Source organism: Stenella coeruleoalba (assembly GCF_951394435.1).
Source record: "Stenella coeruleoalba genome assembly, chromosome: 2".
Taxonomy (NCBI): Eukaryota; Metazoa; Chordata; class Mammalia; order Artiodactyla; family Delphinidae; genus Stenella; species Stenella coeruleoalba.
In genome coordinates this window covers 49,422,351-49,448,318 of record NC_137147.1, presented here as the reverse complement: position 1 = coordinate 49,448,318, position 25,968 = coordinate 49,422,351, and the positions used below count along the sequence as shown (strand labels likewise).

The window sequence follows — 25,968 nt, the reverse complement described above, 5'->3', positions numbered from 1 at the left end:
AAGTACACAAGGAATGACAGGCACCTGTCAGACCAAGGAGCTGGGTCCAAGGAGCCTCAAATGGACAAACGTGTGACAATTTGAGAATCAAAAAGAATGACAGTGATGATCTGTAACACGGTGAATTTTTTAAAAATCCATAATTCACAGTGACACTAAAATCTGTGTGTACTGGGGGCAAGGGCATGGGTGAAAAAGCTCTTTTTACAGAAAAATTATAACTAATGAATGTAGAAAGAATTGTTGAAATCACCATTGTACAATAACTCTTAGTATAATTGATTCAGGCAAGGATCATTGGGCGACAGTTGTTGGGGAGCAAGGCAGTCACACTGTTTCAAAGTATCACCCCACAGATTGCTTATTAATTATAAAGGGGAAAATGTTTCTTTACAATTGTGGAATATGACAGACCCATCTTAACCAAGAGATTAAAACTGAGAGCACCAATTACAGGACAAAATGATATCATGTACTTCCCGAAGAGAACTAGTGTGATGGACACAGCCTCATCCATGTGTATCCTTGCTGAAAACATTTACCCTGTATCAAATCATGTGGAAACAGTGAGACTTATGTTGAGGCACATTCTGCAAAGCAGTTGACCTGGACTCTTCAAAAATGTCAATACCATGAAAGACGGAAAAAAGAATTTAAAAGTTAGAGAACTGTTGGACAGCCACATGTAAATCAATGAAGTTAGAACACACCCTCGCACCATACACAAAAATAAACTCAAAATGGTTTTAAAGGCTTAAGCATAAGACATGACATCATAAAACTCCTAGAAGAGAACATAGGCAAAACATTCTTTGACATAAATCGTACCAACATTTTCTTAGGTCAGTCTCCCAAGGCAATAGAAATAAAAACGAAAATAAACAAATGGGACCTAATCAAACTTATAAGCTTTTGCATAGCAAAGGAAACCATAAACAAAAAGAAAAGACAACTGACAGAATGGGAGAATGTTTGCAAACAATGTGACCCACAAGGGCTTATTTCCAAAATATATAAACAGCTCATACAACTCAACAACAAAAAAACAAACAACCCAATTGAAAAACGGGCATAAGACCTAAACAGACATTTCTCCAAAGAAGACATACAAATGGCCAACAGGCACATGAAAAGATGCTCAACACCGCTAATTATTAGAGAAATGCAAATCAAAACTACAATGAGGTACCACTTCACACCAGTCAGAATGGCCATCATTAAAAAGTCTACAAATAAAATGCTGGAGAGGGTGTGGAGAAAAGGGAACCCTCTTACACTGTTGGTGGGATGTAAGCTGGTGCAGCCACTGTGGCAAACAGTATGGAGGTTCCTCAGAAAACTAAAAATAGAATTACCATATGATCCAGCAATCCCACTTCTGGGCATATACCCAGACAAAACTATAATTCAAAAAGATACATGGACCCCTATGTTCATAGCAGCACTATTCACAACAGCCAAGACATGGAAACAACCTAAATGTCCATCGACAGATGAATGGTCCTACTGTACAGCACAGAGAACTATATTCAGTACCCTATGATAAACCATAATGGAAAAGAATATTTTAAAAATGTATATATATGTATAACGGAATCACTTTGCTGTACAGCAGTAATTAACACAACATTCTAAATCAACAGTACTTCAATTTAAAAAGAAGTTAGAATACTGTTTTAGATTGAAGAAGACGATAGAAACATGGCAATTAAATGCAATGTATGCTCACTGATTAGATCCTGGATTAAAATATACACATATACATATATACACACATATACATTATAATATATATAATAATAATATATTATTGAGACATTGGGACATTCTAGGAGATTCATGCTGCATACTTAGCAAAAAAGTGTGTGTGTGTGTGTGTGTGTGTCAGCCAAAAAAGTGTGTGTGTGTGTGTGTGTGTGTGTGTGAGACAGAGACAGAGATAGAAAAGAAATGAAGCAGAATTCTAACATCAGAATTAACTAGATTACTGAATCTAGTTAAAGATATGTAGGTATTCATTGTATTATTCTTTCCTCTTGTGTGCATATATATTGAATTTTTTTTCAAAACAAGAGTTATGGGGGAAAACCCAGGAGATTTTACACAAAATTTTGATCTCTGGCTTTAAAAAAAAGACTCTGAAAGTCTAGCCCCTTTGTAGCCTGTGAGCTGGGTGGGCAGTGGCCACCCACTTCCCACAAGACAGTCTCCAGTTTGCCCTAGTCTCCACTGCTCCATCTTGTCTTGCATTCAGCCTACTCCAATCATTTATGTTACCATTGTGATTCCCCACAGACTTTTGAGTTTGTAATCCCACATAAACCATAACAGAGAATGCTGCACATGGCTAAAACAAGTTACAGAAATATGTTACTAATCTATTATGTTTCAATAAGCCAATTAAGCAATACGAAGAAAAGGGACCTAGAAATGGCACAGCAAGATTAAATTGTTAAAGATGTCACAGGATTTCCCCTGGAGACGTCTACTGAGTTGGGAAATGCTATTCAACTAATACGGGGGAAATATTCCTTCAACTAATACTAGGGGAGACGAAGCCTCCAGAAATTATGAAAACTCTGCTTAGATTCTAATGCTAGGGAGCATTTACATGGTACTCTGCTAGCATTCCATGGAATGGGGCCTTGACACAAGAGCACGTGGTATTAAGCACTACATAAATGCTTTGAAAAACAGGGAACCTTGACAGTCCTGCTTCCCGCGGCACATTACCGTCACCAGGATGGTAATATGCCCAGCAGTGTTTCTGGTCTGATATTTTGAAACGGGGGAGACCACGTGAAGTGCTTCACCTCCACCTCCTCCCCTTGGAACCCCACCTGTCTGCCTTCCCACCTGTGCCTTTCTTTCTCCTTTCTCTACTGCTCCGCCTGTCTCCTCCTCTCTCCTCTCTCCTTTGCTACTGCTCTTTTGGACCCTCTACTTTCCTGCCCTGGCATCCTTAAGGCTGCTTGACTGCTGTTCGGTGTTTGTCCCCAAAGCACCCTGCTACCCTCAGCAACGTCAGCAAAGCAATGCCAAACAGAGACATAAATCATGGCAATAAGGTGGGCCAGGTTCCAGCGGGCACTGGAGCTTTTGCCCAAGGTCACCCAACAGCTTTGAGCCGGATCAGAAACTGCAGTTCCTAACTGTGGCTCCTGTCCCTGAGCAGTCACACAGCCCACAGCCTCGCTGGAATTTTTTTTTGTTTTTTTTCTGTACGCAGGCCTCTCACTGTCGTGGCCTCTCCCGTTGCGGAGCACAGGCTCCGGACACGCAGGCTCAGCGGCCATGGCTCACGGGCCCAGCCGCTCTGCGGCATGTGGGATCTTCCCAGACCGGGGCACGAACCCGTGTCCCCTGTATCGGCAGGCGGACTCTCAACCACTGCGCCACCAGGGAAGCCCTCGCTGGAAGTTACTGAAAGTGAGGAGACAGTAGGAAAACAGGGACTGCTCTGAACATTCAGCAGGTTACTACTATTCATGTTTAATTACAGTCAAATGAGAGCATATTTCTGGCACACAGTACACACTCAACATTCTCATCCTCCCATACCCCATGGACCTTTTTTTTTCATATCTGTCACTCAAAAGAGTCTTTTTACACATTTTCCCTAATCATCTCTCAATGAAATTTTAATTCCAAAAATATACTGTATATATGTATATGTACTATATGTATATCTGTGCTTTATACAATAAAAATGTTAGGACCCAACTCCTAAGAACCAATTTTCATCTTCTTGGGGGTGACACTGCTCTCATGAAGAATGAATGAACTTTATTGTAATGTTTATAGTAAAGTTTTAAATGGACCTTTTCCCCCATGCTTATCTCCACCTTTGTTGGTAGCAAACCATAACCTTGTGCCTGCTAAAATAATCTATAGAGTTAAGGAATAAGAATTGGAAAAAACTGATATTCCAGTAAGAACCCCAGGCTTCCACAAAAGCCATGAGTCTCAGCACTAAGGCCCGCTGGAGGCAAGGGCGGGATAAGCCCTGAGGACCAGTCTCTGGGAGACTTAAGAAAGAGTACAGCGTTTGGTGTACCACGATGGTTCTGAGGTGTGGGAGCAGCAGGGCATGGACATGGGGACAGACAGAACTGTGTCGGTATCCAGGTCACTAACCAGGAGGCCATGACAAGTCATCGACCATCCTACATCCATTAGTAAAACGGGATAACAAGACACACCTCCTAAGGTTTGTAAGCGTAGTTAGTGCATCCTAGGTAACAATCCTTGGCGTTTCACCCAAGACCACTGAGTCACCAAATGGCAATATGATTCCGTCTCCTTGTTGTTGCTCTTGCTTTTCTCATCTTATGGAAGGAGGATAGTCAAACTTTGACTGATGTTGGTCTGATCTACTCTAAGGCCCCTGTACCGTCTGCCTCGCTGCCCAACATCTGCCCAGGGAACCTCATAGCTGCTGGCTGGAATTCTTTGATTCCTCTTCCAATAGTTCTACCATTTGCATCCCACAGAGAGAAGGTTCAGTAGCATAGAGGCTTGGGACCTTAGAAATACAATGATTCTGGGTTGGTTGGCTTGTGTTTGTTTTGAACCACACAGTTCTTTTCTTGCTGGACACACAGATATTCCCCAGGGGGCTGGGTTCAATTACAGCCACCTGCTTTATGCAGAAGCAGTACCCACTTCTTGCCACAGGCCTGTGATGCCAGACTTCTTGATTTAAGATGATTTCCTTTCAGGGACTGTCTCTCTCTCTCTCTCTCTCTCTCTCTCTCTCTCTCTCTCTGTAACCTGGCTTCTGTCATGACCATGGCTCCTCCTATCCAAAATATCTTTATATGCCTGGGACTTCCTTGGTGGTCCTGTGGTTAAGAGTCCATGCTCCCAATGCAGGGGGCCCAGGTTCCATCCCTGGTCCAGGAACTAAGATCCCACATACCGCAACTAAGCACGCGTGCCACAACTACTGAGCCCGCGCTCTAAAGCAGCGGTCCCCAACCTTTTTGGCACGAGGGACTGGTCTCGTGGAAGACAATTTTTCCACGAACCGGGAGTGGGGTGTGGGGTGTTTCTGGTGGTAATGCTGGCGATGGGGGAGCGCCAGATGAAGCTTTGCTTGCTCGCCCACTGCTCATCGCCTGCTGTGCGGCCCTGTTCCTAGGGGTTGGGGACCCCTGCTCCAGGGCCTGCACGCCACAACTAGAGAAGCCCAAGCGCCGCAACAAAGACCCAGTACAGCCAAAATTAATTAATTAATTAGGAAAATGTATCTTTATATGCTTGAACCCTAGTTATGGAAAAGGGTTGAACCCTCTCCTGAAGGGTTCATGGCTCACAACACAAATCAGATGTCGTACACCCCGCTAGAAGAAGTTCTAGGCCAATAGCTTTAAGACACCTGTGGGTCCTGTTACATAAAGACTAAGAAGAGTGTGTGGAGAGAACCTAGCAACATTCCAAATAAAGAAGAGGTGGCCTAATCTCCTAACTGGTCCATGAACTGGTCTTTTAGTATGCTATAATAGTTATTTTGGGTCATGGTCTAGGTTGGTAACTCAAGGTCATGGCTCCAGGAATTCTCTCCCTCCATTAGCATACAAATATACATATTTCTCCATATTAAAAACAACTTCAAAAACTCTCTCTTGACACCACATCCTTTCAAGCACACACTGCCCCATTTCTTGGCTTCCTTTTATAATAAAATTCCTCAGAAGAGTTGCCTTTATCACTGTCTTCACTTTGCTCTTCTCATCCTCTCTTGAACCCTCTCTGATGAAGCTTTCATCCCTACCACTCTACCCAAATAGCTCTCATTAAGGTCTCAAATGACCCTCATATTTTCAAAGCCAATGGCTAATTCAAGCCTGTACTAAAGGTGACCTTTGACACCATTGAGCAACCCCCTCATTCTCAAAACATTTTCTTCCCTCAGCTTTTTTTTTTTTTTTTGGCCACACCACACGGCTCATGGGATCTTAGTTCCCAGACCAGGGATCGAACCTGGGCCCCCTGCAGTGGAAGTGCGGAGTCCTAACCACTGAACCATCAGGGAATTCCCTTCTCTCAGCTTTTAAGAACATTGCTCTTGGGATTTTCCTGCCTTGAAGATCACCCCTTCTTACCTCTTTTGCTGGTTCCTCAGCTTCCTGACCTCCAGATGTTGGAGCTCCAGGGCTCAATCTTTGGTACTTGTCTCTCCATTCCCCATGGTGGTAACTCCAACCTGGACTTTTCCCTGAATGCCAGACTTGTGCATTTAATTGCCCACTTTACAGTGGGTTTACACCTCAAATATAACATATCCAAAACAGAACTTTTGACTTCCTTTCCCCCAGATTTGCACCTGGGTCTCCCTATCACAGTGAATGATCTCTTCATTCTTCCAGGTACTCAATTGAAGAACTTTGGAGTCATTCGTGATTCCTCATCCAACCATCGGATTCCTATGCGCTCTTCTCTCAGAATAAATCTTGAATTTGACCACCTCCACTGCTGCCCCTCTGACCCAAACCCCATCACCTCACACCTGGATCACATCAGCAGTCTTCTAAAAGAACTTCCTGCTCATGGAGCTGGAGTAACCAGCAGCTAGAGGAACGCTTCTAGGGTATAAGTCATGCCAGGGCACCCCTCTGCTCAAAACCCTCTGCTGGCTCCCATCTCATTCAAAGTAAAATCCACAGTCCCTACCATGGCCCACAGGGCCCTCACATCTAACCCCTTCATCTCTTTAACTTCATCTCCTATGGCTCTCTTTCTCACTTCCCCTGCTCCAGACACACTCATCTCTTTGCTCCTCCTAGAACACACTAGAACACACCTAGAACACCTCACTTGATCTTGCCTTGGGGCCTCTTACTCTTCCCCTTGCTTGGAATGCTTTAAAAATGGTTTAAATGGTTTAAACCATTTAATGGTTTAAAAAACATACAAGCAATTCTCTGAGGACAGATACATGCCAAATTCTATTATAACTTAATAGACTTCCCTGGTGGCACAGTGGTTAAGAATCCACCTGTCAATGCAGGGGACACAGGTTCGATCCCCGGTCCAGGAAGATCCCACATGCCGCGGAGCAACTAAGCCCATGTGCCACAACTACTGAGTCCACGTGCCACAGCTACTGAAGCCCATGCACTCTAGGGCCTGCGTTCTGCAACTACGGAGCCCTCATGCTGCAACAACTGAAGTCTGCTTGCCTAGAACCCGCACTCTGCAACAAGAGAAGCCACCGCAATGAGAAGCCCATGCACCATGACGAAGAGTAGCCCCTGCTTGCTGTAACTAGAGAAAGCCCGTGTGCAGCAACGAAGACCCAACACAGCCAAAAAAAAAAAAAAAAAAAAAATCCAAGGGACCATTCAGTTCTTTTGTGGTATTAGTATTTCGTTGTATCAGATAGATCCTATAAGTAGGACATCATCTGATCTGGGGAGTCTCTTTGTTCGCAGATATAGTACTAACTTTCATGAAATTTAGGCTGCGCAAAACAGCTGATGTCTTCATTTTCATCAATGGATAGTGAAATGAGAAAAATAAGGGCAATGATCCCTCTCTCTCTCTCTCTCTCTCTCACACACACACACACACACACACACACACCCCTACACTCATACACTCTCACACACCTGAGAAATGTATATATAGAGAGATGTTGTTTTAGTTGTCAACTACTCTCTCAGGAAGACTGCTTTTTTCCTAAAATTGGGTCTTTCCTAGTTTTTCTAAAATATTAAAACATCCTTTCATTTATGAAGTGATGATGATACCCAGCTTCTTAAAATGCCGACCAATCTAAACAAAAAAATTTTTTTTTGGAAATTTTACTGATCCATGAAATTCAAAAGTCTGCAAATGATAACTTTCTAATAAAAAATCTTGGCTGGCTTCCCTCTTTTCACGTGAAAGCCAGACTCCTCAGCCTGGCATTCAAAGCCTTCTACATCTGGTCTTCATCTACCTTTCTTGCTTTCCTTATCATAATAAGAGCAGTCTGGGCCTCAGCCCTTGCTTGTTCTCACCTGCTAAGGTCACTGAGGTACCTTCAGCCTCAGTCTTCCTAGTTCTTGACCTTAGCAGGGGTCATTAACAGCCCCAGTTCTGTGAGGGGTATGCAAGGAAATTCCTAGGAACTCACACTCACTGAGCCCCTGAGCCCGTGAACCTGGGCCCATGGAACTGTGCTTGGTTCTGGTTTAGTATTCCCCTTCCATGGGCCCTAGAGCTCTGCCTTGAATGCAGCTCAGATGGGACCCTAAAACACTAGCTTAGACCTCAGCAGTTTCCTGTTCTCAGGGACAACAACATGTCCCCAAGGCAGGCTCCAAACCCCAAAGGCCACCTGGGACCAAGGTGAAGCTATGTGCTAATCATCACTTAACCCAGGGCCAGACCTGTTTTCCAAGAAATTCCTCACACCCCCTCCTAATGCACGCTGGCTTCCTTTCCTTCTCTTTTCTCTCAGGCCTATTAGCCCAGCAGCATCTTGGCTAAGACTTTGGGGTTATTACCTGTGTTCCTTCAATATACTGTTTTCCACTTATGCACTTCTTTTTTCCCTAGGAGAGACTGTCTGCCCTGAATGCCTTATCTCTTATTCCATGTCTCCCTAAACATTTCAAAGTCTAGTTCAAGCAAGCCTCCAAACACTTTATTTAGAGGGTTCATGACAGGCACGGGGAGACAAGGTGAATGACACAGGCCCTGCCCATTAGGAACCCAGTCTATTGGGTGTAAGAGCTGAGGGGAAATTCATCTTCCACTGGTTAAGCATCTGAAAGACAGGATGTACAAGTTCACATAAACATTGTTTTAGGTACAATGGAGCTCCATAAATATTTGCTGAATAAGTAAGTGGAGAAAGTATGACTTCATTTAACAAACCCTCAATTCATTTATCCAGCAAATATTTAAGCACCCATTATGTGTTAGGAATATCACAGAATTCTGAAAAGTTAGGGCTTGATGGGACAGGCTCTACTGATAATCTAGTCCTATCACCTGATACAGATCAGGGGCATCTCAGCTGTGCACTTGATTTTGGAGAATGGAGTGCTGTGTGCTCTGTACTCAGGCTCCTGTGCACTCAACTGTATCCTTCAGAGGACATCAATATTCAGTTACTCATGAGAACACATCTGACTTCCTAACTTATTGGCAACATCTACCCTTCCTAAGAGTTTATTTTGTTAACATCTTTTTTTCAATCCAACAATAACATTTATTGGTATTACGTGCCAAGTGGTTGATACAGAGATCTAGAGGCGAGGTCCCCATCCTGGGGGAACTGAAGTAATTCAGGGACTAAACTCGTAAACACCGTATTGCTAAAGAATAGCGAGAGGTTTCAGAGAGGTGCTCGCAGGTGACCTTCAGAATCAGAAAAAGAGCATCTCTCCACTAGAAACAGACTGGCTTTTCTTTGGAGTAAATGGGCCCTTTGAAATACAATTATCACCTTCTCCGCTAGGGAAAGCCTGAGAAAGTGAAAAACATCCATGGGCGCCAGAGAAACAGTGAGACCCTCTCTCTCCCTGTGTAGAGAGTGGGGAGGGCAGGGCAACCAGGCAGTGGGATGGGCAAACACTGCTTGTCTCGCGCTTTCCTAGGGGAGTACTTCACAGGGGCTTTGGAAGTGTCTTCTCAGAATTGACAACATCCAGTTGGTAAAGAATGTCCTAGACCCAAATAGAGAAAGTCTTCCCCACCCGTTTTAACTTATCCAAAGCCCTCCACTTCCCATTTGGGGTCCTTATCCAGAGATAACCCCACACACGCAATTCATGGGGAGAAGAAGACTTTTAGAGAGGTCTGGAGAAGCAAAGATGATAGAAAATCCCCTGGATGTTCCATTGAGCTCGCACGAGGTTGCTCTTTCCTTGTTGGATAGTTAGTTGTACTTGTCAGAACACAGAGGCCCTAACTGTTTAAAACCAACCCCTACAGAGAAAGTTAATCTGTTGAAAGTTAACCCACACTGCATTCATTACAGGACGCATTCTACGTAGGGTAGGATTTGGGTTTCATCTTCACAGAAATTCAGAAAAGAAGGAAAGATACTTTCCTTCTTCATTTCCATTCCAGGAAAAAAATACTTTCAGCTTATAATAAACAACTCCCCTCCCCCCCCATGTCATGGTCTCCAAGAGTTAACTGATGAACATTTTTAAAGCAATCATTTCACTTTTTTGAGAAAAATCCTTCTTCTAGAGACAAGACGTTATAAAGGTCAGCCGTAGGTAGATGTGAGGCATAATGAAAACCTGTCAGCTTTCTAGCTGTTTGAAAACAGGTGAATGATTAATTCTCTTCATGGACTCAGAACATCAACAGAAGCTAGTCTAGAAGTTTAAAAATCATGGAAAGTTCCTGTACTATAAAAGTTGATGGCTTTTCATGAACCAGATCTACAGGTGACATGGGAAAGAAGCCACTGGGAAGAAAAATAAAATATTCCACAGCAAGTCTGAAAGTGAATACCATCGTTCCCTGCACTTAACGTCTCCACTTTATAATTCATTATATACTTGGTGACTCGCGCACAGATGTCCCATTTGTGTCACTGAGGACAGAAGTCCGTGAAGGAAGGAGATGTGGCCACATCTCAAGGCATTTATTTCACATAACACGACTCACTTTAATTTTGTTAGTCCCTGAAGCTTCACTTTAAAGAATCCATTACCAGGACTTCCCTGGTGGCCCAGTGGTTAAGAATCTGCCTGCCAATGCAGGGGACAGGGGTTCGATCCCTGGTCTGGGAAGATCCCACATGCAGCAGAGCAACTAAGCCCGAGCGCCACAGCTACTGAGCCTGCGCTCTAGAGCCCGCGAGCCACAACTACTGAAGCCTGAGTGCCTAGAGCCGGTACCCCACAACAAGAGAAGCCACTGCAAGGAGAAGCCCGTGCATCTCAACGAAGAGTAGCCCCTAGAGGGGTGGGATAGGGAGGGTGGGAGGGATACACAAGAGGGAGGGGATATGGGGATATATGTATGCATATAGCTGATCCACTTCAAATTCAAAATTGTAAAGCAATTATACTCCAGTAAAGATGTTAAAAAAAAAAAAAAAAGAGTAGCCCCCGCCGCAACTAGAGAAAGCGTGCACTCAGCAATGGAGACCCAACACAGCCTAAATAAATTAATTAAAAAAAAATCCATTACCTTGAGCATGTGGATTTCTCGAAGGGCGATTTTCTTTATGACAGGGTCATCTTCTGATTCCAGAAACCTCTTGATGGCCACAATCTGACCCGTGTCCCTGTTTCTGCATTTGAAAACAACTCCATAGGATCCTTCGCCAATTTTCCCAATTTTTTCATACTTCTCCATCACAGAAGAATAAATCTTTTTTAAATGGATCTTCACATAGTTTGAAAATGTCGCTTATAAAATCTTGGCATGAACACACTGCACTAGAGCTTCACTCAGCGATGGGTCTTTGTCAAGGACCTAGAACAGAAGACGGCACTCGTTACAGAATTAGGAACCGACCCATTCCCTTAAAGCCTCGCCCCTCAGCCGTGGCCACTTGATCAAGGGTGACAGCCTGGAGTCAGCTGCCTTTGATAACTCAAGTTTAATCGTCTGTTATATACCCTGCAAGTTAAAATGTAACCCGTCATCCTAAAACGAACTGAGTTGTAAGACAATCTATCTTTTTAATGGTAAATTCATCCGATCTAAGACACATGAGCTGGCTGGAGGACTGGGAAGGGTAAGGGCTTCCCCGATTCTAATATCGGGTTTCATTTCCCTTCGCGGGCGGCGGCGGCGAGGCCCCGCCGGAGGGGAGAGCCCTGCGAGGCGCGCGCCCCGCGCCCCGCGCCTCCTGAGGCGGGCCCGGAGCTCTGTGGGAAGCAGGGACGCGCCGTCCCGCCGCTGGGCGGGGCCACCTCTCCCGCCCCGCCGCTGCTGCGCGGCCGCGGGGAAACCCGCCAGCGCCGCCTCGGCTTTCCACCCGCGCCCCAGCCCCCGCCGCGCAGCCTCGAGCGGCGCCACGTGGCGGCCCGGCCCGCGCCTCCCTCCCCGCCCAGGACTCACGGCGCCGCAGCTGTCGGGCCGGCTAGCTCCTGCCTCGCCGGCTCCCGCCCAGCTCGGTCGCGGCCGGCCGGCCGGCCCGCGATCCCTATGGGACCGCCCCCCGCTCCGGCCTGGCCAGGGCGGGGCCGCAGCGCCCCGGCCTCCCTCCCGGACCCGGTCGCCGTCCTTGCTGCGGCGAAAGGCCCTGTGGTGGGCTGCCTCGGAGCCCGGGAGAAGCTGTTCTGGACGTGGGCCCGGGTCCCTGCACGTCCCTCTGCCGGGGAGAGGAGGCCTGCAAGATTGCAAACTCCAGCAGGTCGTGGAAGACGCAGCTCTGGCAGAGTCTGCCGGGAAGACGCCTGCGCTAGGAGCCCCTCACCCCACGCAGCCTGCGCCACACCGTGTGATAACTGTGATTACTCCCCTGTATTCTCCGCGAGACTGTGAATGCCTTGAGGGCAGCTTCTGTGTCTCTCCTGGTCAGTGCTGTAGCAGCCAGTAATGAATGAATGAGAGAAAGGGGGAGAGGAAAAGAGGAAGTATGATGACAGTACGATGACTGAAATTGGTTAGAGTCTGCACGTACCCCCACTAGCTTGGGAGGTGGGGTGGGGTGGGGCGGTGCTTGACCATTGACTTCCACTAGAGCTGGGCTTATAATGTGGGAGATGGAGGCTTACAGAGCCTGCCCTACCTTACGTTCCTTATTTACATCCTTCTCCCGGCTGGCTCCTACTCGCTCAGGTCGAACGGAGCACAATGATGGAAAATTAACGGGCTTGGAGGAAATCACGAAATAGGGTAATTCGCCACTGGGCAGATTGCCTCAGTACTTTATCATCTATCCCACTCCATATGTCCAGCATTGAGATGGGTGTTGCCTGGAAGCAATAGCTAAGGAGAGAAAATTTGCATACTGCCTACTAAACGGGGACCAATCCTGCGCCAAGCAGCATGCCACTAAATGTAAATCAGGATAGGGTTCAGGAAGGAGCTGGAGCTGGGAGGAGAGAGATTGGTGGCTGCCTTGAAAATGGAGTGGCATATAGATGGAGTCCAGGGATGGGCTGGAGGTGAACCTCCCCAAAATGGTTTGCAAATGGCGGCCATTGATGTGTTTTCTGTCTCTATAGTTATGCCTCTTCCAGTATGTCATATAAATGGAATTATACATTATGTAGCCTTTTGAGGCTAATCTTCTTTCACTTAGTATTAATATATTTGAGATTCATCCATATTGTTGCATTTATCAGTAGTTCATTCCTTTTTATTACTGAGTACTATTCCATTGTATGGATATTGTTTATCCACTCCCAGTTGAAGAACATTTGAGTCGTTTCCAGTTTGGGTGATTATAAACCAAGCCACTGTAAATATTCATGAATGGTCTTTTGTGTGAACATATGTTTTCATTTCTCTTGGGAAAACAATACCTAGGAGTACTGCTGGGTCATATGTTAAGTATGTGTTACTGTAAGTGACTGCCAAAATGTTTTCCAAAGTGACTGTACCATTTTACATTCCTGCCAGCAATGTTCCAATTTCTGCCTCTTTGCCAACACTTGGTATTCAGTTCTTTTGACTCAGTCATTCTAAAAGGTGGGTAATGGTCTCTTGTGGTTTTAATTTGCATTCCCCTAATGACTAACATTGAGCAGTTTTTCATATGCTGATTTGCGTTTTCTTACTTACAAGTTCTAGAAGGTTTTTGTAAATTCCTTGAGGTTTTCTATGTAGACAGTCATCTACAAATAGGGACAGTTTTAGTTTTTCCTAACTGGTATGCCTTTTCTTTCTTTTTCTTGCCTTATTGCACTTGGTATGTCCGTCCTCCAGTGTAATATCAAATAGGAGTGGTGAGAGCAGACATCCTTATTACTGATCTTAGGAGGAAAACATTCAATCTTGCACCACTAGGTATCCTGCACTAACTAGATTTCTTTGTAGAGGTTGTGGTAGGCAGTCTATAAGATGGCCCTTAATGATCCCTGCCTCATGGTATTCATGCCCTGTATACTCCCCTTGTATATTCAGTGTAGGCTTGACCTACTGACTTGCTTCTAAGGAATAAAATATGTTTAAAGTAATGGAATATCACTTTTGAGATTAGGTTACAAAGAGACTGTGATTTCTGCCGTGAGTACTCTCTTGTACTCTCTTGCTCACTGCCTCTGAGGGAATCCAGATGCCATGTTGTGAGCTGCCCTATGGCAAGGAATTGAGGCGACCAACAGCCAAGAAGAACATAGTCACTCAGTGCAGTATTCTGTGAGGAACTGAATGCTGCCAACAATCTTGTGAGTGAGCTTGGAAGTGGATCTCCCTACCACCACCCCTGCTCCTGCTCCAGTGAGTCTCCAGATGAGCTCGTAGCTGACAACATAAGTTCACTTTTGTAAGAGACCTTGATTCGGAGGCACCTAGCTAAGTCCTACCTAGATTCCCAGCTTCCAGAGACTGTGAGATAATCATTGTTTGACATTTATGTTTTGGGGCTGTTACACAGCAATATAGAACTAACACAGAAGCTGTTTATTAGATTGAGAACGTTCTTTTTTTAATATTTATTTATTTTTTGACTGCGTCAGGTCTTAGTTGTGGCATGCGGGGTCTTCCCTGAGGCGTGCAGGATCCTTTGTTGTGGCGCGGGCTCTTCGTTGTGGCACACACAGCCTTCTCTCTATTTGTGGCGTGCAGGTTTTCTCTCTCTAGTTGTGGAACGCAGGCTCCAGGGCGCATGGGCTCTGTAGTTGCAGTGTGCAGGCTCCTGAGCATGTGGGCTCTGTAGTTTGTGGCACACGGGCTCTCTCGTTGAGGCGTGAGAGCTCAGTAGTTGTGGCGCGTGGGCTTAGCTGCCCCGCATCATGTGGGATCTTACTTCCCCAACCAGGGATCGAACCCGTGTCCCCTGCATTGGAAGGCAGGTTCTTTACCACTGGACCACCAGGGAAGTCCAGAGAAAGTTCTTTTTAATTGCAATTTGCTGAAAGGTGTTTTTTTGTTTTGTTTTGTTTTGTTTTTAATAATGAATGGATGGAGAATTTTGTCAAATACTTTTCTGCATCTATTGAAATAATGACTTTTCTTGTTTAGTCTGTTGATATAGTGAATTACTGTGATTGATTTTAAAATGTTGAACCAACCTTACATTCCTGGGATAAAACCAGTTTGGTTATGGTGTTCTATCATTTTGATACACTGCTGGAGTTTATTAATAATATTTTATTAAGGATTTTTACATTGTTTCTGAGAGATATTAATAGTTTAATTTTCATGACTTTGTCTGGTTTGGGTATCAAGGTAATGCTGATCTCATAAAATGAGTTGGCAAGTGTTTCCTTCTCCTTTATCTTCTGGAGAAGTTTATATTAAATTGGTATTATTTATTCCTTAAATGTTTGGTAAAATATGCCAGTAGAGCCATCTGGAATTTTCATTTTTGAAATGTTTTTAATTACAAATTCTACTTCTTTATTATATAAAATATAGGACTATTCAGGGTATCTATTTCTTTTTTTTTTTTTTTTTTGGGCGGGGGTACACAGGCCTCGCACTGTTGCGGCCTCTCCCATTGCGGAGCACAGGCTCCGGACGCGCAGGCTCAGCGGCCATGGCTCACGGGCCCAGCCGCTCCACGGCATGTGGGATCTTCCCGGACTGGGGCACGAACCTGCGTCCCCTGCATAGGCAGGCAGACTCTCGACCACTGCGCCACCAGGGAAGCCCTCCTCTCTGTCATTTTTGATGTTAGTAATTTGGGGGGTTTTTTCCTTCTTTTTCCTGATCAGTTTGACTAAGGCTTACCAATTTTGTTGATTTTTTAAAAGAAACAGCTTTTGACTTAATTGATTTCCTCTGTGGTTTTTCAATTTCACTGATTTCATCTCTTTATTATTTTCTTCCTTCACCTTGCTTTGCTTTTAGCTACGTTTTCTAGTTTTTTAAGATGAAATCTTAAACCATTAATTTTATTTTATTATTATTTTTTAAGTATTTATTTGGCTGTGCCAGGTCTTAGTTGCGGCACGCAGGATCTTCATAGCCGCGTGTGGGATCTTCGTGCGACATGCGAGATATTTAGTTGTGGCATGCAGGATCTTTTAGTTGCGGTATGCGGACTCTTAGTTGTGGCAGGTGGGGTCTAGTTCCCTGACCAGGGATCGAACCTGGGCCCCCTGCATTGGGAGCGTGGTGCCTTAACCACTGGACCACCAGGGAAGTCCCAGAGATCATTAATTTTAGATCTTTCTTCTTTGCTAATATAAGCCTTTAATGCCATAAAATTTCCTCTAACTACGACTTTAAATGCATCCCAGACATCTTGATATGTTGTACTTTCATTTTCATTCTGCTCAGAATATTTTATAATTTCCTTCATGACTTCCTATTTGAACCATGGGCTATTCTGAACTGTGCTGTTTTAATTTCCAACTTTTTTAAAACAGATTTTCCAGATATCTTTCTGCTATCAATTTCTAGTTTAATTCCATTGCTTTCAGAGAAATCCCTTTGTGTGATTTAACTTCTTTCAAACGTGTTGAGGTTTGTTTTATGGCCCAGGGTATGGTCTATGTCGGTGAATGTTTCTCTTTGACAATTTGAAAAATTATTTGTAAATGAGGTAGGAAAGTCAATATGAATTTCTCCAGAGCTACCTTGTCTGAAGTTCATTCCAGGTTAAAGTTAGTCTGGAAAACCAACTTCATGGACTTCACAGGCTTCAGTACCCAAGCAGCCTGGAGCTGTGCCAAGCCCAGTAGGGAAGCAGGGAGCAAGCGCACAGTCATTTAAGCCTAACTAAGCAATGAGCCAGAGAGCTGGTGGCACCTGCAGTTGTACCAGTCGTATTTGGAGGAAGTTGGAGCAAAATACGAGAGAACAACTTTGAAAGGGAGACAAACAGTTGACGTCACCACTTGGCCCCAAACAGAGAGAATGCTATGGCCTCTACGCTGTCAAAATGCAGTCAGCCCTTTCAGCTGGCACGACTGGAACTGGTTTTGATATCAAAGAATTGTAACTCCCAGGAAGCAGAGTTCCTGGGAGGGTGAGAAATGGTCTGATACGTGGGTTCTTTTTCTCAAGCAAGCGCAAAGAACAGCGAAACAATGTTATGATTTTCTACTTGGAGCGATCTTTGATTTGCACCTCTGCATAATTAGAGAGAATACTTCAGTGCCCCTGGATAACACAAACAGCACTGTGGTATTTTAATCATTTAAGAAAGCAATAAACATTCAGTAGAGTAACACATGGTAAGAGAAAGAGCCTGGGATTTGGAGTCAGAAGACCAGCACTTCTACCTTCTTACTGGTGTTTGATTTTGTGCAAGATAGGGACTGTTGGCCAACCAACAACAGCAATAATTATTTAACTAGTGCTTACTTCATGGCAGGCGTTAAGCTAAGAATATTTATGTATGAGCCTTACAACAACCCTAGGAGATGGGCATCAATATTATCCTGGGTTTCAGATGAGGAAAGTGAGTTTTAGAATGGATAAGTCACGTGTCTAAGGACACAAAACTAGCGAGTTGTGAAGTGGGGACAGGAATGAAGGCAGTCTGACTACAGACCCTTTGCTCCTAGCCCGTTTGCTAGTACTACCTAACACAGTAGAAGTGGTTGTCAGGATTCTTGAGTTAATGTATAGGACATTGGGAGTTGACCCAAAGTACATATTACACGCAATGTAGTACCCTCCTTTTTTTAAGTTGCCAGGAAGGTAAGTCTTGTCATTACGCTTCCTTATCACAGTGGCTCAACAAATTCCTCTGTGTGCAGTTCCCAACTCTGAAGAGCAAACTTCTGTGAGGTTGGGCAGAATCCTGGGGCCTCATCTGAGTGCTGAAACCAGGGCAATGGTTCAAGCTTCCCCGCCACCCCCAATTATGCTTCCTGTAAGGAAAAGTGAGCTTGGTCGCTGTGATCTTAAAATGACGCTATACAGCCGCTTGAGGAAATACTTGAATTTCCTTTCTCTGCTTTAAGTGGATTTAGAAATTGTTTCCAGGGCACATACAGAAAAGAGTTCATAACTACCCTGTAGGGGTACTTACGTTTCAGGCTCAATATCTTTATTATCTCTAATCTTTATAACAATCTTATATGGTTGGATTTGTTAACTGGTCGGCATTATTAACTACCCCATCTTACTAAAGAAGCAGCTGAGGCTCTGAGAGGTTGGTCCCCGTAGTCAAGACCACCCAGCTATCCCAGGCCGACAGCAGGTTTCAAACCCGACTCCACCTGTTTCCAAAGCCCATGCTGTAGTGGCGAATGGAGTTACAACAACTAAGAACACCTTGTGAACAACTTAAAGAGAAGCCAAGTGTCAGACAGGTTCTTCCTGAACAGCCACTGCTTAAACGTCACAAAACCGGGTGTGTGTAAATAACTTTCTCCCTTATCTGGAGATAGTAAAGGTGAATCAGTGTAAATACTGGAAAGTCAATTTAAATAAAAGTCATCCTTGACTTTCTATGTGGACCCAACCAAAAACAGAATAAAGTGTTTTCATCCCTAATCACCATAACCTTAGTTATTTTGTGTGTATTTTTCCCTTTAGGTACTCATTGCATTTTATATATGATAAGCCATTCTTTTAAAGCACCTCTTCTTCTAAAAGCTTTCTTTGTTTCTGAGTCTACCTTTAACAACGTCAATACTTTTTTAGCATCTTCAGATTTTAAAACAACCACCCGGTACTTTTGCCAACGAACCCAAATACTGTGAGGGCTCAGCAAGATTAACATGAAACCCCGGAGGGTTTATGTGGTTGGCCCTGGGCCACCAGTGTGTGAGACAATGTACACGGTGATCCTTCTTCAGGAGACAAGTCTCCAGATCTCATGGTGTACATCTCTGCCACTCTGGACAGATGATTGCTAACCACACTTAATTGTAGACAGTCTATGTACATTTCTGGGCTTGTATGATTTTTGAATCATTACATTCTAGGGAAAAGGTAAATGTCAAAAAAAATTTATGAGACAATAAATAAGAAAGAACATAAATTACTTTGTGAACTTCAGCTTAAAGCCATGGCACAGAAATAGCTGTTTGGAAAGCAGACTTCTGCTGGGTGCTGACCTGGGTCAGATACCACGCTGGGCTCTGGAGGCTGAGAAGAGACTTTCCGGAGACCAAGCACTGTGTCATCGTGCACAGCCTGCTCTCCTGCCTCCCCTCCCAGCGAGTGTCTTCCCTGGAGGAAGTGAGATAGACCTTGGAGGGCTGGAATTCACATTGTACTTTTTGCTTCTCAAAACACTTCACCACGTTCTGTGAAGGAGAGAGGGCACATTTGGCATTTGAGGAAACAGCTACCAAAAATCTAAATGACTTTTTAGGAGTCAAAAAACCAAATTTTGTAGATTAATCCTTTGTCAGCATGGACATATATACACTACCAAATGTAAACTAGATAGCTAGTGGGAAGCAGCCGCATAGCACAGGGAGATCTGCTCAGTGCTTTGTGACCACCTAGAGGGGTGGGATAGGGAGGGTGGGAGGGAGACGCAAGAGGGAGGGGATATGGGGATATATGTATACATATAGCTGATTCACTTTGTTATAAAGCAGAAACTAACACACCATTGTAAAGCAATTATACTCCAATAAAGATGTTAAAAAAAAAATTGTCCTAGGCAACAAACAGGGCTAGAACCTGTGTCTCAATTCTGAGTTGTATTCTTTCCACCTGTTGTACCACACTGTGGCTTTAAATTAAATAGCTCTAATTACATGGTTAAAGAAGTGTAAATCTGCCTTAAGAAAACCCAGTTATCAGGGCTTGCCTGGGGGTGCAGTGGTTGGGAGTCCGCCTAACGATGCAGGGGACACGGGTTCGTGCCCTGGTCCGGGAAGATCCCACATGCCGCGGGGTGGCTAGGCCCGTGAGCCATGGCCGCTGAGCCTGTGCTCCGCAACGGGAGAGGCCTCAACAGTGACAGGCCCGCATACCGCAAAAAATAAAAAAGAAAGAACAATTTACTTGGGGCGTCCCTGGTGGCGCAGTGGTTGAGAGTCCTCCTGCCGATGCAGGGGACACGGGTTCATGCCCCGGTCCGGGAAGATCCCACATGCTGCGGAGTGGCTGGGCCCGTGAGCCATGGCCGCTGAGCCTGCGCGTCCGGAGCCTGTGCTCCGGACAACGGTGCTCCGCAACAGTGAGAGGCCCGTGTACAGCGGAAAAAAAAAAAAGAAAACCCAGTATCAAAACAAATATTCACGTGTGTGACAAGGTGGAGGAGGAGGGCAGGAAGTAGAAATTATTTGCATTTTAAAAATATTCTTTACTTAAAGAATAAGTAAAGAATATTTTTGGCACCCACCCTAGATACATTTCACATTGAATTTTTAGGCGTCCATTGATCCAAAAGATCTAAATAGTTTCATAAAGTCATCTTTAAGCTGCATGCATGCCAAGGATTAAATGAAGATCATAGTTACCACCACATGGGAAATCCTGTTCTTGTAAATAGCTTTCATAAGAATGGCTCATTGTCAAATATTAGTAGTGAGATATTATTGTGAAGCATCTAAAGTGAATCCACATGTAGGTCCCTGTAAAAAATACGAATTTAAACAATATTCCCGCTAAATGATAAGAAATCCTTCACCAGCAACATATTTCTTTTTCTACAATATCATCTCACCTGAGGTTTCCATTAAGAGGATGAACTCTGGAGCCAGACTGCCTGGGATCAAATCCAGCTCTGCTCTGAACCATCTGTGAGGCAAGTTACTCAACTTCCTTAGGCTTCATTTGTTCCATCTGCAACCTAGAAATCAGCTACCTCTTAAAGTTGTGAACATAAATGAGTGCTCTAATCATGTTAGCTTTAATTGTTATTATTGTTATGATACTAATGATCTCTGTATACTGTTTTCTTTTCAGGTGGGAATTTCATTTACACTAAAATGTATTTAATACTTTACTGACAACATATGTACATTTATAGATTCACTTAACACCTATCAATCAAGGAAAAACATCTTTTTCGTCACTCAGAGAACTAAGAAACACTCCCAGGGTTTCTACTCAGGAAGCCAGCACTTTCCACTGGCAGAGCACACTCTTCCCACCACATCATGCTTCCCATGGGATGATCTCTAAGAAAGGAGACAGCATGTGATGGAGGACGAACCAGACCTGGGTTCATCTCTGGGGTATATGCTTTTTTGGTTGTGTGAAACCAGGAAAATTCGTGTATTGGTCTGGGATTTTTTTGTTTGTTTTCTTAAAGAATTAACCTTTCTAGGGACTTCCCTGGTGGCTCAGTGGTTAAAAATCCACCTGCCAATGCAGGGGACACAGGTTCGAGGCCTGGTCTGGGAAGATCACACATGCCGCAGAGCAACTAAGCCCGTGTGCCACAACTACTGAGCCTGCGCTCCAGAGCCCGTGCGAACCACAACTACTGAGCCTGTGTGCCACAACTACTGAAGCCCACACGCCTAGAGCCGGTGCTCCGCAACAAGAGAAGCCACTGCAATGAGAAGCCTGCGCACCGCAACAAAGAGGAGCCCACGCTTGCCACAACTAGGGAAAGCCCGTGCACAGCAATGAAGACCCAAAGCAGCCAAAAATAAATAAATAATTTTTTAAAAAGTTTTTAAAAAATTAACCTTTCTAATTTGAGATAATTCTAGATTCACGTAGAGATCTCATAAACTTTTTTTCCCGTTTCCTCCAATGATAACATTTTGCAAAACTATAGTACAGTATCACAACTGGGTGATATCACATTGATAAAGTCAAGCTACAGAACAGTTCTGTCACTACAAGTATCCTTCATGTTGCCATTTCCTCCATCGCTGACACCTGTTTGTGAATAAATTTTTCTGTGGGCATATGTGTTCATTTCTTTTGGGTACATATTGAGAATTGGAACGGCTGGATTGTATGGTAAATGTATGTTTAAGTTTCTGAGGTACTGCCATATGTTTTTTCAAAATGGCCATACCATTTGGCATTCCCATCAGAAATATGTGAGAGTTCCAGTTGCTCCAGATCCAGGCAAGCACTTGGTACTGTCAACCTTTTAAAAAAAATTGTAGTAAAATTCACACAACACACCATCTTAACCAGTTTTAAGTGGACAGTTCAGTGGTACTAAGTGCTTTCAGTGTTGTGCAACCATCATCATCATATATCTCAGAACCCTCTTCATCTTGCAAATGGACACTCTGTACCCATTAAAGAATAACTTCCCCTTCTTTCCACCCACAGCCTCTGGCCACCACCCTTCTGCTTTCTCTGTGATTTTGACTACTGTATGTACCTTTCACATTTCAGTTGCTGTGAATAACGCTACTACGAACATAGGTGCACAAATATCTCTTCAGGACACTGCTTTCAGTCTTTCTGGTACCTACCCAGAAGCGGGATTGCTGGGTCATATGAAGTAATTATTAAGTAATTATGAATTATGGTGGTAATTATGAAGAACCACCATACTGTTTTTCACAGCAACTATACCATTTTACATTCCTACCAACAGTGCACAGGGTTCCTATTTTCCCACATCCTTGCCAACATTTTTTTCCTTCCCTGCCCTCCCTTCCTCTCCCTTCCCTTCCTCCCCCCTCTTTCCTTCATAGTAGTCATCCTAATGGGACTGAGGTGATATCCCATTGTGGTTTTGATTTGGGAACTGGGATCTTACTTGCCAACCACAGAAGCCACTAGTTCCTTAAACTAGCTAGTGTAAGGATTTATTAAGGGATATTAAATAGTTTGGAGAATCTCTGGGAGAGTCAGATCTGGAGCCTACGCAGCCAGAAACAATATCAAAACCACTGTGCGGGACTGCCTCAGCCAGACCTCAGTGCTGCTGCCACTGGTGCTGTAGATGAGTGGACACTACACACAAGACGCTCCACCATTCCTGCCACTGAAGACCGGACTCCTCGTCACCACCCAAGCCAGAAAAAATGGAGTCAACACAGCACCTGCTTCCTCATGCTGCTCTTTTTTTGACTGAGACTTGTGTGAGTACGCCTGCCTGGGAGAGCCTGCACTCTAGCTGCCAAGGTGCTGAGCAAGAGAGTTTGGGCTTCTGCCTTGGGGAGTCCAGATTCACAATGTGGGAGATTACTCTGATGTAGGAAGGGTTTTCAAAGACAGTCACAAAGCATGAGAAATACCTACTGTACTTTTCTACCCTATTTCTAAATATATAACTTTTTATATTATAAAAAGTTTATGAGTATATACATTTATAAATATGAATAGGGTGATAATAGCTACCTCATTGACTTGTTTTAAAGATGAAATGAAATCCCACATGTAAAGTTTGTAACAGTTTCTGGCACATTGCAGATGCCAATGATGTTATCCTTGTTTCTCTCAATAAAATGTAACCTGTGAGTTACTTCCTGTGTGACATAAGGCTGTTTTGTAGGCAGCTGTATGATACAATTTTAGGAACCTCAAAAGAGCTCTATGACACCCCCCCACCAATATCCTATTGAACATAAAATTCCACGTTATTAATTTAGCTTAAGTTCTGATCTTGAAAGGCGGCAAATATCTGAAAAAGGAGTGCTAGTTTAGGCTATAAATGGCATATTAATACAAGGCTACATTATATGTTAGAAGGAGCACTCTTTTGGCCATTAAGAGGTCTAAGTCCAAATCCCATCTCCTTATAACTAACTGTACAATTCTGAGCAACTGATTACCCTCTCTGGGCCTCTCTCTGCTAAAAGGAGGGTGAGGTACTGAACCACCATCTAGCTCTGTTGTATCATGCTGCCATAAATGGAGGCTCTTGAGAGCAGGTTTTTGATTTGGAGCAGACAGGAGAAAGCAGGAATGCCCTGGTCCCTTGAAGGAGTGTAAAAGGATTCTTGGGGAAGAAAAGGACACAAAAGGACAGCAAAGTGATGGAGATAGGGGTGCTGTTTCCTGTACCAGAAGGGCTGTGATAAGCTGAGACTCAGTAAAAACATTACAGAATAAGTGGCAGAAAAGTTAAGATTTTGTGGATTACTGAAATATCTTGAAGTTCTCTCTTGGGAAATAGTCATAGAAATAGAAAGTTATTGAGTAACCGTTTCCCGTAACATACTAGATACAAAGTTAACATACAGTCCTTGTTCTCAGGGATTAATTCCAGAGGGAATTAATTAGAATATATTATAATTAGAATTATTTAGAAATATAATTAGAATACAGTGTGGCAAGTCAATAGAAGCAAGTACAGACTGTGGTATTATATTAAGTTATCTGCATTTTGGAGAGTTATGTATGGAAATGCCAACAATTAAAAAAAATTTTCTGGGGAATTCCCTGGTGGTCCAGTGGCTAGGACTCCGTGCTTCCACTGCAGGGGGCACAGGTTTGATCCCTGGTTGGGGAACTAAGATCCTGCATGCGGTGTGGCACAGCCAAAAAATAAATTTATTTTCTGCAAGGTTTCTGTGGTTTCGTTCCCATCATTGCTATCTTAAGATCAAGTAGAGACAGTCTGATAAAGGGGAGTACATATGTGTTAATCTAACACATACACACACACACACACACACACACACAAACACTGTTTCAAGTTGGGAAGACAAGATTTAGCTTTTAATATAATGGGAACCATAATATGTTCGATAAATATTAAGACTGTTGAGATGACATTGGCAAAGCATTCTTCAACTCCTCTCAGGAAGGAAAGTGAAACCAACTTTAAGACCCAGGTCTAATGCCACATTGTACAAAACTTCCTACCAGATCTTCCAGCTGGAGACAATCTCCACTACACTGCCAGTCTGTCCAATTTTACAGCTATTTTGTCTATGTCCATCTCAAATTAGACTTTGTGCTCACTGAGCACTGACTTTGTTTTACTCATATTCACATCTCTCCAAGTCTGTGGTTCACTGCCATACCCTTAGTAGGGGATTGATATGAATATGCTGAATTAAACTGTATGTTGGAAGGCTTTCTCAAAGGATATGCCATATGCTAGAAATTAGAATCCATGTGCATTTTCAAAGGCTGAGTTTAAGCCTATCTTAAACTCAGGCAGTTTAAGCCTATCATCCGAATTTACGGGAATCACAATGAAAAAGTAGACTGAGTCACTGTATTTTGGCTAATCAGAGTGGGTTAGATAATATTTCATCAGTTGTAAGATATATTTCATCAATTGTAAGATATATTTCAAGACTATTAATTTATTGTTGCTTTACCACATACTGAAAATTTCTAACTTGCTCTGCTAAAACTTAGTGGTATAGAAGTACAGAGAATTATGTGGAAATATAAAGAAAAAGTAATTTGCAGAGAATTTATTTAGATATTAGTTGCCAATAAATATCATACGAGTCTTCCCTTATGAAGTCTTACTAGAAAGCTGGTTAGATAAAGGGCCTCAGTGAAATGGATGTAAAACAATTATACCTATATTTAGTGTCTTTAAAATTCCAACTTTACTGATATAAGAAAATAAGTTGCTGGGACTTCCCTGGTGGCGCAATAGTTAAGAACCCTCCTGCCAATGCAAGGAACACAGGTTCGATCCCTGGTCCTGGAAGGTCCCACATGCCGCGGAGCAACTAAGGCCGTGCACCACAACTACTGAGCCCACGTGCCACAACTACTGAAGCCCGCGCATCTAGAGCCCATGCTCCACAACAAGAAAAGCCGCTTCAGTGAGAAACCTGCACACCGCAACGAAGAGTAGCCCCTGCTCGCAGTAACTAGAGAAAGCCCGCGCGCAGCAACGAAGACCCAATGCAGCCAAAAAATAAATATATTTATTAAAAAAAAAAAAGAAATTGCTAAGGGAATGTGACACTGATGTAATAGGTGACATTCTTGCCATTTGCATTTAGATGGCACGTTAGTCCCTCTTTTGAGGATATTTAAAGTGATCCCTACATAACAATCTAGGTCAAACAATGCCCCTAAGTATATTATTTGCCTATTTAATGTCCTTCAGCTCCAAATTAACCCTTTTAT

General features: G+C 43.6%; 1 protein-coding gene across 2 annotated transcripts in view; it reads right to left on the bottom strand.

The window, feature by feature from the left end:
- CDKL1 (cyclin dependent kinase like 1) overlaps positions 1-21,588 on the bottom strand; it is a 69,079-nt gene extending 47,491 nt beyond the window's left edge. Inside the window, exons 1-2 of one of the 2 annotated variants that reach the window (XM_079913232.1) lie at positions 20,460-21,588; positions 11,149-11,436 (exon numbers count right to left, since the gene is read on the bottom strand). In XM_079913232.1, the coding sequence (XP_079769358.1) occupies positions 11,149-11,316 (168 nt within the window). In that variant the 5' untranslated portion in view covers positions 11,317-11,436; positions 20,460-21,588. Of the gene's footprint in view, positions 1-11,148; positions 11,437-12,027; positions 12,538-20,459 lie in introns of those variants that run through there. The other variant, XM_079913231.1, reaches the window with a different exon arrangement.
- Between the last annotated feature and the right edge of the window lie 4,380 nt (positions 21,589-25,968).